Source organism: Leptinotarsa decemlineata, unplaced genomic scaffold (genome assembly GCF_025532065.1).
Source record: "Leptinotarsa decemlineata unplaced genomic scaffold, Ldec_3_MD MMD2_P_RNA_scaffold_5, whole genome shotgun sequence".
Taxonomy (NCBI): domain Eukaryota; kingdom Metazoa; phylum Arthropoda; class Insecta; order Coleoptera; family Chrysomelidae; genus Leptinotarsa; species Leptinotarsa decemlineata.
The window spans coordinates 2,665,309-2,681,198 of record NW_027412532.1 but is presented as its reverse complement, the minus strand read 5'-3'; the positions used below and the strand labels follow the sequence as shown (position 1 = coordinate 2,681,198).

At 38.8% G+C, this 15,890-nt stretch overlaps 2 protein-coding genes across 3 annotated transcripts in view; one reads left to right on the top strand and one right to left on the bottom strand.

Moving 5' to 3' along the window:
* The window catches only part of LOC141479925 (uncharacterized), an 81,113-nt gene that overhangs the window by 38,114 nt on the left and 27,109 nt on the right, over nucleotides 1-15,890 (bottom strand). The window lies entirely within an intron of this gene.
* LOC111502093 (neuroligin-1) overlaps nucleotides 1-15,890 on the top strand; it is a 476,486-nt gene that overhangs the window by 447,799 nt on the left and 12,797 nt on the right. Inside the window, exon 10 of the mRNA XM_074169241.1 lies at nucleotides 6,846-6,992. Coding sequence (XP_074025342.1) covers nucleotides 6,846-6,992 — 147 coding nt within the window. The remainder of the gene's footprint in view (nucleotides 1-6,845; nucleotides 6,993-15,890) is intronic.

Below are 15,890 nucleotides of genomic sequence, written 5' to 3'. Positions count from 1 at the left end.
AAATTGCCTTCTGATACATAGGAAATGTGTTCTCAACTCGCACAAGTTTCAACTTCAGAAGGTTGTTTTTAGTGAGGATAAGGCGACTGGTGGAAGAATAAAAACAATTCAACCTTTTTTCCACACCCTATATATCGTCTATATCACGAACACCTCAAAGCATTACTCAACTGAAGCTAACTGAAACCACCCCTGTCGTGTAATAAGCAAGAGCATCGAATATAAACGAAACCTTCACCGAATTTTCATATATTCGACATCCATTGTACACCATAAAATCAGCCATGAAATGAATTCGACGGTCCTCCATCCTCTCCATGGCCCGTTTCTTCTCCAGAACGATATTCTTCGTCGAAAAATTCCCCCGCCACTCGATTTACAGCCACGGAAAGAGGGTCAGATGCATTTTCCGTCCTATAAATTGGACTTCTTAGAATTTAGATTCAGAAAGCCCCGCCTGTAGCTTGTTTTCCGTTTCTTGGAGTGTCTCGCAGACGAGTGTAACGAAAATCATAAGGAAGGCTTCTGCTTTTACAGTTAGTTCAAGTGAAAGTTGGGTCGCGAGATTTAACTGGTATTTAATGTGAGTTGAAGAGATACTTGTACGACAATGAACGAGAAGCTGGGGATTTACATAATTGTTCGCGAGTTGCCTCTTCATGAAGTTTATGAGAGTAAATATAGCTGAATTGTATTTGAACTGGCAGATTTTGGGCAGAATACAGTTTGTTAATATGAAACTTTTAAATGTTTTGGAATAGATGAGTGAAGTATTCATTGTTTGACCCACATCGAGTCTCACAGATTTCATAATTTCCGGAAATAAAACTGGCAACGAGAGTATCTTTTTAATAGAATCAAAGATTTCCATTTTGCCGTTTGGTAATTCTTAGAAAACAAACTTCAACTCGACAACCGAGTTTTAATCTTACCTCACCCAATCGAAACTTCTCTCCATCTGAAAACTTCAAACTACACCGCAAATATCTCGTGGAAGAATAAAAATTAAAAACAATTTATCGAAAGTTGCGAAATTTGATGTAAGCAGCTTATTTCTTGATTAAAACGGGAGCTTTTCAAGTTCTCCATTGAAAATAATGGATGGCAAGTTTAAGGAAACATTTTAAGAAGTTGTGATAATCGATGAACGATACTTAACCACTATTTCGAAGAGTTTTGATCCTTCTCGGGGAAATTAAGAACTTTTGTTGAGGAGTGTTTGCTATATATTAATATTGCTTCGAAGAAAATGGATTTTCACAAGACCTGGAAGGAATGAAATGTGTACAACAAAGGGACAAAACATCTCCTTTGTTTCACAGTAAAAAATACTCCACAAGCAGCTCTCGTCTTTGTGTCCAAAAGTGTGGTTAGAATAGATTAGAATGATAGCGGAGCTGGCATTCGGCCTGTTCCACCTATTTCAATGTTCCTCTTTTCATCTAGCTTAATCTCTTTAGTTAGACTCCAAAGCCTTGACGTTTGGTCATTCTTATAGCTTATAGTTCTAGGTTTCCTGCATTGTCATGCCTTGTATTGACATTCGTGATCCTCCTTCATTCTCAGAGCTCTCTATCTAGCTTGATCTCTTCAATGAGATCCCAAAGCCTCGATATTAGTTTCTTTATATAGCTCATAGCCCCTGAGTGTTCATTCCTGCATCTCCCATGCTTCGGCTTTGCTAATGCTTTGCATCGACATAGTTATGTAATGGAAAACCTGACATATGGCCTAATTCACTGCGACTTTCGCAATCTATCGCAATGCTCCTTAGTTATCAGAACTCTCCATCCACTTTGATCTCTTCAATGAGACCCCAAAGCCTTGATATTGGCTCCCTCATATAGCTCATAACCCCTGACTTCTCACTCTTGCATTTCCCATGGCTCAGCTTGCTAACGCTTCGGCTCAACACAGCACCATAGGTGCTATGTGTAAAAAGAGCTGGCATATGACCTGCGGCTATCAGAGCTCTACGTCTAGCTTGATCTCTTCAATGAGACTCAAAAGCCTTGATATTGCCTTCTTGATATGGCTCATAGCCCCTGATTTCTCATTCCTTGGCCTTGCTAACGCTTCTCATCCACAAAGGTCTACACGTGCTATGTAATAGGTGAGCTGACATTCTGTTTAACTGCCATCTTTGCAGATCTATCGTGATGATCCTTGGTTATAAGAGCTCCAAAGTATCGATATTTGTTTGTTCATGTAGCTTATAGCCCCTGGTTTCTTTTTCCTGCATCTCCCATGCCTTAGCCTTGCTGAAGCTTCGCATAGAGATGCTATGTGATAGGAGAGCTAGCCTGTTTCACTGCCACCTTTGCAGATCCATCGTTAGTTGACCTACCATTACCCTCACAACCTTGTGGTTGTGGTTTAGCGCGTTATTCACCAAACAAAGGTATGACCCGAACTTATTGGGTTGTGAAATAGTTGGGAGTCGAACAGCTTCACTTACTTTGGACTTAACCTAACCTAGGTTCTCGATAGAAAAGAGATATCAACTGTGAAGAACATTGTGGGACACACTGTGTATTATGAAATGTAATGATTTTAAATGGAGTTTGTTGGCGTGGGTGATTCGAACTACTGATTCAATCAACAGCTATGTGGAACGCTGATTCGAGCCCTATAGCCGTACCATGGACTTTCATTGAGAATCGTCCAATCTGAGTGACGTTTAAAAGTAAGACCACGTCAAACCTTAGCTCGCACATGTTTTGACTTCTGAGGATTGTCGTGCATATGAAATGACAGTTGGTTGAGGGAAAAACAGACTTTAGTAGATGAAAGACAATTATTTTTGCCAAGAGCGATAGTGGAACAGTTTAAAATTCAATAAGCATGATTAACAATGTGCTATTTCGCTCGGACAAGCGATGTCAATGGGCTCGGTTTTCGCGAGAAGCGAAAATAAAGAGATGATTTAGTGTCGCGGAATGCAGAAGAGCAATTAGCGTAAACGAAATTTCTGGCATTCTGCCAATAGCTTATCAGTCTTTGTTCCCTCTGCCCATCAAAACCAATTAAACGTTAAACATATCTTCGGAAAAGCACGTCAGTGCGGATTAATCGTCGCGCATTTTACTTTATTGCTATTGCTCGAAATTGGATTTTAATTGATGTTTTCCAAACAGATGTTAAACACTCGAATACAGTTTGAGCGTTCTGAATATTAAATGCCAGGAAAAATTTTTAATTGATAGGGCGGTTTCGACTGAAACCTTTTTGATGAGGAGTGTATCATTGCAAAAAAAAATTAAACACTTCCTGTTACTGACTGTCCCACTCACTGACTGACCGAGTGACTCGCACAGACTCACGGATTCAATGACTCACTCACTGATCGACCGACTGAACACAATTCGACTGAATCACTGAGTCATCTGATCATTGACTCACTGACTCATTGGATCACTGACTGACTCACTCGCTCATCAACTAACCCACTGACTGAGTTACTCATTGATTGATTCACATAATGACCGACTCAGTCATTGACTGACTGATTGACTTACTGATTGACTCATCTGATGACTGACTCGCTGACCCACCTTCCTCACTGACTGACCAACTGACTGACCGACTAACTGACTTACTGACTGGCTCACTGACTGACTGCCTGAATGATTCACTGTTTGACTGACTCACTTACTGATCCACTGACTGACTCACTCAATGACTGACTCGCTGCTCAATGAGTGACCCACTCACTGACTGATTCACCTATTGACTGACTTAATCACTGACCGATTGACTCACCAACTCGCCTAGTCACTCCACCCACACACTGACTGACCGACTGACTGACTCACTGACTGACTCACTCACCGACTTCCTGACTGACTCGCTGACGCACTGACCCTCCTCCCTCACTGACTGACCCACTGACTGACTCACCTATTGACTGACTGCCTCACTCACTGACCGATTGACTCACCAACTCACCTATTCACTTCACCCACACACTGACAGACCGACTGACTGACTCACTGACTGACTGACTGACTCCCTGACTGCCTCACTGAATGACTGACTGACTACTCGAATGACTGACTGACCGACTGTTTGACCAACTGACTGACTAACTGACTCACTCACTCACAGACAGATGGACTGACATAGTGACTCACTGACTGACTGACTTCCTGACTAACTCACTGAATGACTGACTAGAAATTGTTTCGAAAACGTATCATCAGTTTTTCAAAGCTCCATATCGGCTAAATGAGTGAACAAAGTCTCAAAAGCAAACTAGCGATGGATAGGGGATGAGAAACCGTTTTCGAATGGGTATCAGTTAATCCCATTTCTTATTTTGATCACACCATCACCTAGAGATTCGCAGAAAAATTTGATGTTCATTAATCATTATTGTATTAAATTGTAATAGCATCCCTTACAATAAATATTTCACAATTTTTTCATCATTGTGACAATAGAAGGCTACTAATGATACATAAAATGGAAATATTTTCCTTCCTTGGCTAATCCAACCATACTAAATTCTTCTACTTTTTCACCTGGCAATGATCAGTACTAACTACCAGATTCAAAACTAATTTACGGAAAGTAATTAATGTAGGAACCTGGAAAGTCGGTGACAATCCCCAGTCGTTTGTTGTAGTTAATTACTTTTCTCGTTAATCGCCCTGCAACGGAAATGTCGGGAAATCTCAAGAATACACAATTAATCAAAGGAGTAGGATGTGAACAAAAATAGAGCGGTGACTAGACTCCAACTCTGAAGACTCTCAGAAAGTCCTTCTGGTTTTGACCGAAAAAAAACGGACGTTTTCCGTAGAGCCAGACATGCCAGAGGCGGAACTTTCTGAAACTTGTGTATCATCAAAATTTTTTTCATCCTGAGGAGGGCAAGATATATCGAAATCATCAATTGAGGATGTTCTAAACTCCCTTATTTATCAAAGAACCAATAATTTTGTTGGCAATGGCAACCAAGAAATCCGTGATACAGTTGAGGAGGAGTCTGTTATTCGACTTGGGTAGATCTTTCGATACTTTAAACAGCATGATAATTTCAGATGTACTCTTCAACATTGGTATCCGAGGAGGTAATGTAAACAAGTTTATTGTGTCTTTCATATCTTGACCAAAACAGAATTATATAGTTGTCAAATAGTAACAACAGAAACACCACATGTTGAAATTCTCGGTATACTTTTATTATCATTCCAGCCTGACGATTTTTCTAATTACATTATTAATTATGACTATTCAATATATTATTGCAGAAAATAATTAATTGGGGTCACAGACTGTTTGTCAATCTGACTGGAAGAGTCTGTATTGAATTTACATATTTACCTCGATATTTGGACAGCTTCAATTTGATTTCCTTAATGAGTTCTGGAAAGAAACTCTACAGAATTTTCAGGGACACTGATTGATCAACTTGGTACATGGTAGAAACATATAGATTTTACCGGAACTGCAACAATCATATATCATAAAAATAACTCAAATAAATATTAGATGCAAAATTATCAGTGATCAATCAACATAAACTGGTAAAATATTGTTGTGAGTCATTCCCTGAAAAAAAATGACGCCGGCTGCCACTGGTAGTTGTAAATCGATTGTGACTTAGCCAAAAACGCAATCAACACGACTTGCGCTTCGCGATTGTTCTAGATGCCGCGTCGTTTCGATAGACTTTCAGTGACTTCCATATCGGCTTCGAAAGGCTTCCATCAACATATATAAATACTACCCACACGCATATCATAGAAGTCTAGTTGATAGTGCGGTACGAAGTGATCCAATAAATCGATATAGAGTGTTAGTCTGAAGTTTCATTTGAATTATAACAATGTATAGAATATTCACATGGCTAATTCTCCACCTGGTTCATAGTTTTTCAACAGTATAAGACACTGATTTCGAAAAGGATTAGTTGGGTAACATCATCAATTTTTCTTCAAAAACAATCGTGTTCTTGACAACGTTTCGTATTCAACTGAATTCCTCTTCAGGGCTCTGTTACAGTGTTTCGATGTCACAAGAAATCGAGAATTCCTAGATCAATTATTCACCGAAAAGAAGTTTCATTGTGCTGACAATATTACTATTTTTGAATAATGACACATTAGATCGAATTGATATATGCGGTATCAAGGCCATCGACATACCTTCTAGTGTTAATACTATCGTGTTTGAGGATATGTACAATTTTGCTCGAAAGTCTTTCAGATGAATATGGTTCAACATCTAGAATAGTCGGATATTCAAAGTCAAAAGTATATCCATGATCTTTTTTATGTTCAACAAGGGCTGTGGGATTTTTGATATTCAATTTCTTAGATTATTTCATAAGCTCTACAACTCACGTTTCGAGATAGCGTTCGGTATGCCCAACATAGCATTTGACACACAGTTCAATTTGTACACTTTGTTGGATTATCTGTTTTGTTCCAAGAAAAAATACTTCACTACTGAATTTTCATTTGAAAAGGTCACTTTATTATGTTCGTTACCACATGTTGTATTTTGTAATATTTGGTGTTGGCTATTGTATTTCGGGAATCAGTTATTTGATAAAGTAAAGTATTGACATTTGCAAGCATCATCGTATCATCGATGATTGTACTGAATAATGTAATTCAAATTTTCCATTTTATACGAAAAAAGCAAAAATAACAATAAATTGAAATTTTGTATTTCATTACCCCAATTGTTCAAGAAACTTTTTGAAGGTTGACTGTTTCATAATTGTATGTACATCAAAATAGTATTATATGTAGTATCTAATAAGTGGAAATAATAAATTATTATTATTATCTTCAATATGGTGTTATAATAGCTGGATTTGTTTTTCATTTCAGCTTCAAAGCCTAAAATGAAGAGTCATTACCGTGGTCATAAAATGGCAGTTTGGCTCAACCTCATACCACAGCTCCACCAACCAGGGGATGAAGACGTCAATATGAGGCACCACCATTTCCATGAACGTGAACCGCATTATTATGCAGGTATGAAAAAGTCATATTCACATTTTGAGAAAGATTCCAAAACGATTTTCAAGAATATTATTATAGAATACCTATATCCATTTCGGCTGGTGTTCCTCAGGGCAGTGTATCAGGGCCTATCCTATTCGTCCTCTTCATAAATAATATCTTCAGTTTGAATTATTGGAATCTCACCGCCAATTACCCATATTTTCTCCATAGTTCGGGTCACTGTGCTGTAATGTCTACCCCCAGGCAAATATTGCTGTTATTTTTCCAGGAATTGACTAATATTGAATAGTTCAAAATGAATACTGTCATGTTTTCACCTAGAGAACTTGATTGCAATATTTTAGTTGAAGCTGCTAAAGAGTCCATCAAGCAAAAAACGTCTGATTCTTTGGCTGGAACTCTGACTATCCACAATCACCAGACCGTTAGCTCACGCGCAACCAAGAGGAAGAACACTATTCTCAATCAAGTGCCGGCCGTGGGACTACAAGGCTAACCATCAGGTAGACCCAAAACTTGGATCCTGATAATCAAGGAAGGGACCTCACATTCAACCCTCTCGAAGGGTTCAGAGGCAAAGTGGTGAAACCCATAACGATGATTTGCCTACTGATGACAACCCTGGCAATGACAACGGACGCTTTGAGTGGAGGCATGAGCTAAGAGATAGCATTATGCATTGTTAAGAAAGTAGTGAGCCCGCGCGAAGGGGGTACATAGCGAGAATACATGCTCTGTGGTGTGAAACGCATCCGTAGCATGCTGCATTTTACGCCCAAAATCTTGCGGATTTCCTATCCAATCTTCGGCGGCAGGGCTATATAGCTCCTTCCCAGCCTGCAAACGAAGTGGTGGAAGTGGCAGTTCTACCACCCGTTGGCACGGCTGAGGAGGAGACTCGCGTCATACCACCAATACAGATAATCAGAACACCTAGAGGTTCCACAAAATTATGCTCCTGAAGCCACAAGAACTGACTTGTTTGGATGCGGGGTTCATAATGTTCTAACAGAAGAGACTTCTTCCAAATCAACACCGCCGTGTACAACGTCGTCCAATCGCTTTACGAATCGGAAAGACGAAATCCCAGCCTTGCAGTTCAGAACGGTAGGCTAAGATTACGTTGGCGGGACAACACGCATCTAGTAACCAATGTGTGATGGACAACAGGGCGACCAACAGGCTTTTTGTGTCCGCATTGTGGCGAATAATCGCCAAACTACGACGTATCCATCACACTTTGAGTCAAGGGGTGCTGCTGAGGGTCACTGGTGAGGCGAGCAAGAAATATCGCGAAAAAGCTTATTCCAAGAGCCTCCTCGAAGGATATCTATGAACAGCCCCAGCCACTCAACTTAAACACTCCACTTCCAGCAGAAAGTTTCGACAGCCTGAACTCAATGAACTGCGCAACCTGATAACCCTGGATGACGTTCGAAGAGCCCTTGGAGGTTTCACGAACTTTGCTGTTGCAAGCTCAGATGTGCTAAACACTTATTGGTGACAAAAACTTTCACCATCTGGCCAGAGTTTTCAACTCATGGCTGGACGGAGAGCAGCCGATTCCAGATTGGTGTGTCGAGGTGGGGACCGTTCTCATCCTCAAAAGCAGAGATTTGTCGATTCCTTAGAATAGCAGACCGATAACATGCTTCAACTCTCTATCGCCTGGAAGGTATAACTATGGCACCCACAAAACCTGGGGCACAAAGTCACTCATGTATTCTATAAGGATGCTCTTAAACTTCATGACTCTGGAGAAAAGGATCCCCATCGATCCATGAGGGTGGTGGGAGAGTATAGGCATGCTATCTGTATGAAATTCGGGATAGACAAATGTGCAATGGTCCATCTCAAAAGAGGACGATGCGGGGACTACGGAGACGATGTGTAGCTCGTAGATGGAAGCATCCTACATCTAATGGATGCCGGGGAGACGTATACTTACCTCGGGGTGGAACAACGCCACTCACAGGAGGTAACAGCAGTGAAGAACTCTTTCAGTAGCAAGTATCAGCACAAATTCCGAGATCTGATCATCTAAACTGTCGAGGAAGGACAAAGTTGCTGCAACAAATATGCTTGCCGTTCCAATCTTACTCAACTTCATTGTAGTAGAATATAATTGGATTGTGATACACACCTGTGTGATTGGAAAATCACACAGGTGTGTAGACCATATATGGAAGTTAGATACGAACTGAAAAAAGACCCCCCCTTTTGTGTAATTCAATGTTCATGGTGAAGTAGTTGTTTTGGGAGGGATTTTTCTTTCAGTTTGTATCTGGAAGTAACTTTCATGCATGATCTTCACATCTTTGCAGGGAATTCATTTTGAACTTAATTGCTTTCTTTCTCCCTCTGGAAGTTTTTGTGAAAATATGAGAAGTAAAAGTCGAAAAGCTTTATTTTCACAAAAAATACAGTCATTTCTTAATGTGGTAATCAGTTTCAATCTAATAATTCATGAAAATGATGAATTATTCCTCAACGTTTACAAGTTTACACTTCCTATAAAGAATAAAAAATTCCAAACTCTACTTTTCAATAAAATCCTTAGAATCCAACTTTTTGTTCTTAAAAATTTCAGTTACCTTTGTCAAACTTTGTTTTTGGAAATTTTCAACTGGAAACAGTTTTTTTGTTCCGCCTTGATTTATTTAAAATAAAATTGTATTGACCGCATATCGAAACAAAATTCTTCAGATCCAAAAGTTACACATCCCATAATCTGCAGCTGTTCCATTGTTTGCTCCTAGCATTTCCGGAAATCCAGCAAGATCGAACAGCGAGACGTTTTCTCGGAGTATTATTTGTTTACTTTCAGCAACCAAAACAAACTATGTTGGAACTTTGGTAATTACTTTGGGCAGACAAGCTCGAAATTTATTGGAAGACTTGAACTTACATATGGACAAACTTTTCGAAGATGCTCGCAATTAGATACAAAGTAAATAAAACGCCATTCACTACGCAGCTGTTGAAAGAACAGTTAATAATCTGTAACTCGAATAGAAGTTTGAAAAAAGTCGAGTCCGTTCAGATTTCCAGAAGAATAACAAACGCTCGGGAGCAAAAAGAATTTCTCGTCGAGGGCAACAACCATTTGAGAGACTGAATCGCATTGTAGTACAGTCGTATACAGGTTGTTTTCCGCACGAACTCATATATAAGGAAATTCAAAATTATAAATTTCGAAATGACATTACAACTCAGTTTGGAAACTCAATAATGAAATGATCATTGGCAAAAATGGTTAGTTCTCATGGGGGTTTGCATCCCAAGTCATCCATTTCATCACTATATAAACTGCTCGACAATGAAAAGCAGTGGATTTTCGAATTTGGAGTGTCCACACAACAAAATAGTACTTACTTGCATGAACCCAGATCGTGGAAAGACAAGAACTGGGAGGTTATCATTTCAGGTAGCTTTCTGAGTCGACAATGAACTTTTAATTATTCACTAAACAAATTTATCACAATTCCATTACTGAGTTGGAACCTCAGGTGGTCTTTTTCAAGATCATCTGAGACCTTGATTGACAAAAAACCTAACCTGACCAGGTAGCTCCCTGAGTGGACAGTAAACTTGATTTTTTCCACTGGTCTATGTGATCATAACTCCATCACCAAGTTGGATGCTGTTCAGCAAAACACTCACATAACATCCAGAGAAATCCCTCTGCTTTTTCGGCAAAACAAGGAAGGGTGCATAAGATCTTCCTCAGCACTATCGGAGACCTTAACTGAAAACCTGAGCTGACTAGTAAACTTCCCGAGTGGATAAATAACTTGATTTTCTCCACTGAATGAGGTGATCCCAACTCTATCACCAAGTTACATGCTGTTCAGCAAATGACCCACATGAAATCCAATGGAATGTCTTCAGTCCTGCAGCAACAGAGGAAGAGCCCTATGCATGGGGCTGATCTGCCTCCTGCTAAGTGGACAGTGCACTTGATGTTTTTCCTTGGTCTAGGTGATCACAAGTCTATCACCAAGTGGGACGCAAATTGTTCAGCTAGTAAATTTGCTTTTTCTATGGCCATTGTTGCAATTGATCAATCCACTTGTATTGGTGGTAGAATTGTGGATTTTGTAAAGTTCTGATTAACAGCTTCAGGTACCGACCGGAAGGATCTAGATCTAGACCGTTGAAATTAGCAAGCAGTTCATCCCAATTTTCCTAATTGTGAAGTTCTTCGCTTTCATGTATCCTAAGTTTGCAGCTGTTGCAGTTGGCAGGCAAAAATGCGTTCCTCGACTTCATCGGATCCCAAGTAAACAATTTTCATGCTGACACAGTTAATTGACTTGTGTTACCTTGGCAAAACTCAAATCAAATCAAATCAAAATATACTTTATTATCAGATGATTTTGTATTCCATCGACAGAGCTTTGTAGGTATAAATATAAGCATAACCAATGATGTATAGATAAAAACTGGCAATCAATAAAGGTTTGAATAAAACAGGTACGAATACAATAAAAATAAATATAAAATGGAATACACTTTTGAAATAATTAATTAAAATACTCTTGCAAGCTATGATAGGGTATATCAGCTAGCAAATTTCTAACTGCTTACTTGAATTGTACTTTGGTCAGATTTTGAGACCTTATATCTACTGGTAAGTGATTGAATAGTTGTTTTGGAGATATTCAAGGATAATAAATTAGCATCATACCAATTTTTCACCATTTCTAAATCAGATGATATCTTTTTATGTAGCTCTTCTGGGTTTTTTTCCTATCACAATATTGTTGTATCATCCGTGAATAGAGTAAAGCTGCCGGATATATCTATCGTAGTCAAATCATTAATATACAATAAAAACAGAACTGGACCCAACACAGAACCTTGTGGCACACCAGATGTGATTGCCCTGCTTTCTGAGAGTTCCGATGTTCTTACCATTTGACTTCGGCCTGAGAGGTACGATTCAAACCAATTGTACGTCACCCCTCTGCAGCTATATCGGTGAAGTTTTTTGAGTAATAATTCATGATCAACACAACCAAAAGCTTTCGAAAGGTCACAGAAAATTGCGGCAGCTACTTCACCAGCATTTATTTCTACTACACTGATTCGAATGGTGCTCATTTCTATTAAATTCAACAAGTATTACAGTTCAAACTAAACTCATGAAAACGGACAAAACTTTTGAAACAACCCAATAACCTGTTTTTCCCAGATCTTTCATATCTTTCGTGAAAAAGTAAAAATATTTGAACCCCACCATTTTCGAAATTTTCTTCTGAACAAATAATGAACAACATTCCCAAGATATTTCCATTTCTGGAGGAAATGGATTCGAAACCGTACTCGTGAATATTCACAACACCAAAATCCCGTACCTCTGAAATACTGCTCAAACAATCATACCTCCAAATCGCAGCTCGACTATATAGCGATAAAATATGAAACATCCGGCATGTTTCGCTCGAATCAAATTTCTTTTTCCTCGGTTTTCTCACCGCAAGACGCGAATTTCTCATATGTTTTTCTTTATTTGCTTGCCCCCGTGGAACTTATCACTCAGAGCGTTGTAGATATTGCAACATTAAAAATGTACGGCGGATTTCTTTTCTTACCTCAGAACGGAACACGTGTGAGAGGATTGACAGCACCATTTTTCTTCGATGAGTTCGGCAGCTCGAGAGTGGAAGGGAATTTATGATGAAGTACGGGGGTGTTCGTCTATAGTTTCTAAATATACATAGATAAATATTGAGAGGCAACGTCAGGTTCGTTACGTGACTCGTGTTTAGATAGAGTGATGTTTCTCCAAGATCGGTTTTTGGCAACACTGTTTTTAACAGATCACGCCTGAATCGTGTCTTGTGTCACAGTCAAACTTGTTCAGTTTGGTCTATAATTTAACCATGAATCGACTTACGAATGAACAGCGCTTGCAAATTATCGAATTTTATTATCAAAATTCGTGCTCGGTGAAGAGAGTGCATCGTGCACTTCTTCCAATTTATGGGCAGTTTCGTCGGCCTACTGAGGGAGCTATTCGGAAGCTTGTAACTAAATTTCGAACCCAGTTCACATTATTTGACATTGAACCACCAACACGCATACGTGGAGTGAGGACCGAAGAAAATATCGCGGCTGTATCCGCCAGTGTTCGTGATGACCGTAAAATGTCGATTCGTCGCCGTTCGCAGCAATTATGCCTCTGTTACTCCACTACGTGGGAAATTTTGCGAAAGGATTCGGGTGTAAAACATTATAAGATATACCTGGTGCAAGAATAGAAGCCACACGACCTCCCACAACGTCTAACATCTGGCGAATGGGCGCTGGCGCTGGAGGAAGATCCACATTTTTATCGAGAAATTGTGATCAGCGACGAGGCTCATTTCTGGTTGAATGGATACGTTAACAAGCAAAATTGCCGCATCTGGAGTGAAGACCAGCCACAAGCATTGTAAGAGCTACCGATGCAGCCCGAAAAAGTCACTGTTTGGTGTGGATTATGGGTCGATGGCATCATCGACAAACTGGAAGAATTGGACATGCCTGACATCTGGTTTCAACAAGATGGTGCCACACGGCACGCGAAACAATGGCCCAACTAAGAGCCGCCTTCGGTGAATAATTTATCTCACGTTGGCCGCCTAGATCGTGTGATTTAACGCCATTGGATTATTTCTTGTGGGGTCATATTAAGGCTCATGTCTACAGGGATGAACCAGCAACGACTGACGATCTGGAAGCCAATATTGAAGCATTTATACGTGAAATACCGGTCGATATGTTAGAGAGAGTGTGCCAAAATTGGACCTTGCGCATGGGCCATCTAAAACGGAGCCACGGACAACATTTGCATGAAATCGTCTTCAAATAATCCAATTCAATTCGGTTTATTGTCCCAAAAAACAATGCATGCTTATAATTAGGGACAATAACTACAAGGTAAAAGAAAATATCAGAAACAACATACTTTACAATGAAAAAATATTATATCTACACAAAAAATACCAATGAAATGCAGTCAAATAATGAAATGGGTTACAGAAAGTATATGTTGAAAACGTGTAATAGAAATAAAATGCAAACTATGGAATTCCACTAATTAGATTTTTTTTTCAATTGATATTCGAATTTTGTGATGGAATAATACTTCTTTATTTTTTCTGGAATTGAATTATATATAATGATCCCATCATGATATATCGTCATTTTTCCAAAATTTGTTTGTATGATATTGATCGTTCTATGGATTCCAATAAAGATTTCATCAATGTTTTCAAATTTTTTGTGTTGTTTTGAAAATCAAATCCTATACTCAGCAGATCAGCAAATATATCTGTTGGTGTACCTCAGGGTACAATTTTGGGTCCAATTCTGTTCTTGATATATATCAACAGTGTATCACAAATCAGTGGTTTTCGTGGGCAAATTATTTGTTATGCAGATGACACAGCGTTGATTTTCAGAGGCGAAACCTGGAATGCCGTCTATGAAACTGCTGAAAACGAACTTGGAAAAATACTCATTTGGCTGAATAATAACCTGCTGAGCTTGAACATTAGTAAGACCAAATTCATGACATTCTCACTAAGTACTCGAGATAATCCTCAGATCGATACCCTAAAAATACACAAGCCACTATGCAACGATAAAACTACATGTAGCTGTTCGGCAATAGATAAAACATCATCGGTTAAGTATTTGGGAGTTATTATCGACCAACACATCAGATGGGACGACCACGTTGCAAATTTCATGAAAAGACTGAGGCTTCTAATGTATAAGTTTTATATGCTCAGAGACATTCTGTCATAGAAAAACCGGTTCCTGGTATACACTTCACTGGTAGAAAGTATATTACGGTACTGTATTACTGTATGGGGGGAAACTTTCAATACTTCGATAAAGCCTCAACAAGTCATGCAGAATTCCTTATTAAAAATAATATTAAAGAAAGGTAAACGATTTTCAACCCAAAAACTGTATGAAGAAACCAAATTACTGAATGTTAGAGCACACTACTGCTACCAGTGTTTGATTTGGATGTTTTCAAATTCAAAAAAATATACAACGACAACTTTTAAAAAATCTAGATTTACTGATAATCAAGATGTTAGAACCCACCATTACCGAAAATCCCATACGCAAAGATTCGTCTTTTTTTCGGGCCAAAATTATATAACCAGCTTCCTATGGAGCTTAAAACAATATCAAAAATTGAAAAATTCAAATCTGCTTCCAGAAGGTATATATCAGAAAATTCTAAAATACTTGACATATTCTGAAAATATATTGGAATATACATATATATATATATATATATATATATATATATATATATATATATATATATATATATATATATATATATATATATATATATATATATATATATATATATATAAATCAAAAATGAAACAATTAGTGGACACAACACTCCAAAAGTGGAGTGGGACAAACCACGGACACGTGTTTCTGGCTATTGGCCTCATCAGCGCGGTGCAGCCAAGTGTAAAGATGGGCAACACTTGTTTGCCGAAAGCAGGAAACAACACATATGCACGGAGTCATCAACAGGAGCCAACCGCACATTTGTGGTTCCAGTTAGAAGACCTGGATGTAGCCTGGGAATTCTAGGTCTTCTAACTGGAACCACAAATGTGCGGTTGGCTCCTGTTGTTGACTCCGTGCATATGTGTTGTTTCCTGCTTTCGGCAAACAAGTGTTGCCCATCTTTACACTTGGCTGCACCGCGCTGATGAGGCCAATAGCCAGAAACACGTGTCCGCGGTTTGTCCCACTTTTGGAGTGTTGTGTCCACTAATTGTTTCATTTTTGATTTTTATATCATACCCACTCGATAAAATCTTTCTTTATATATATATATATATATATATATATATATATATATATATATATATA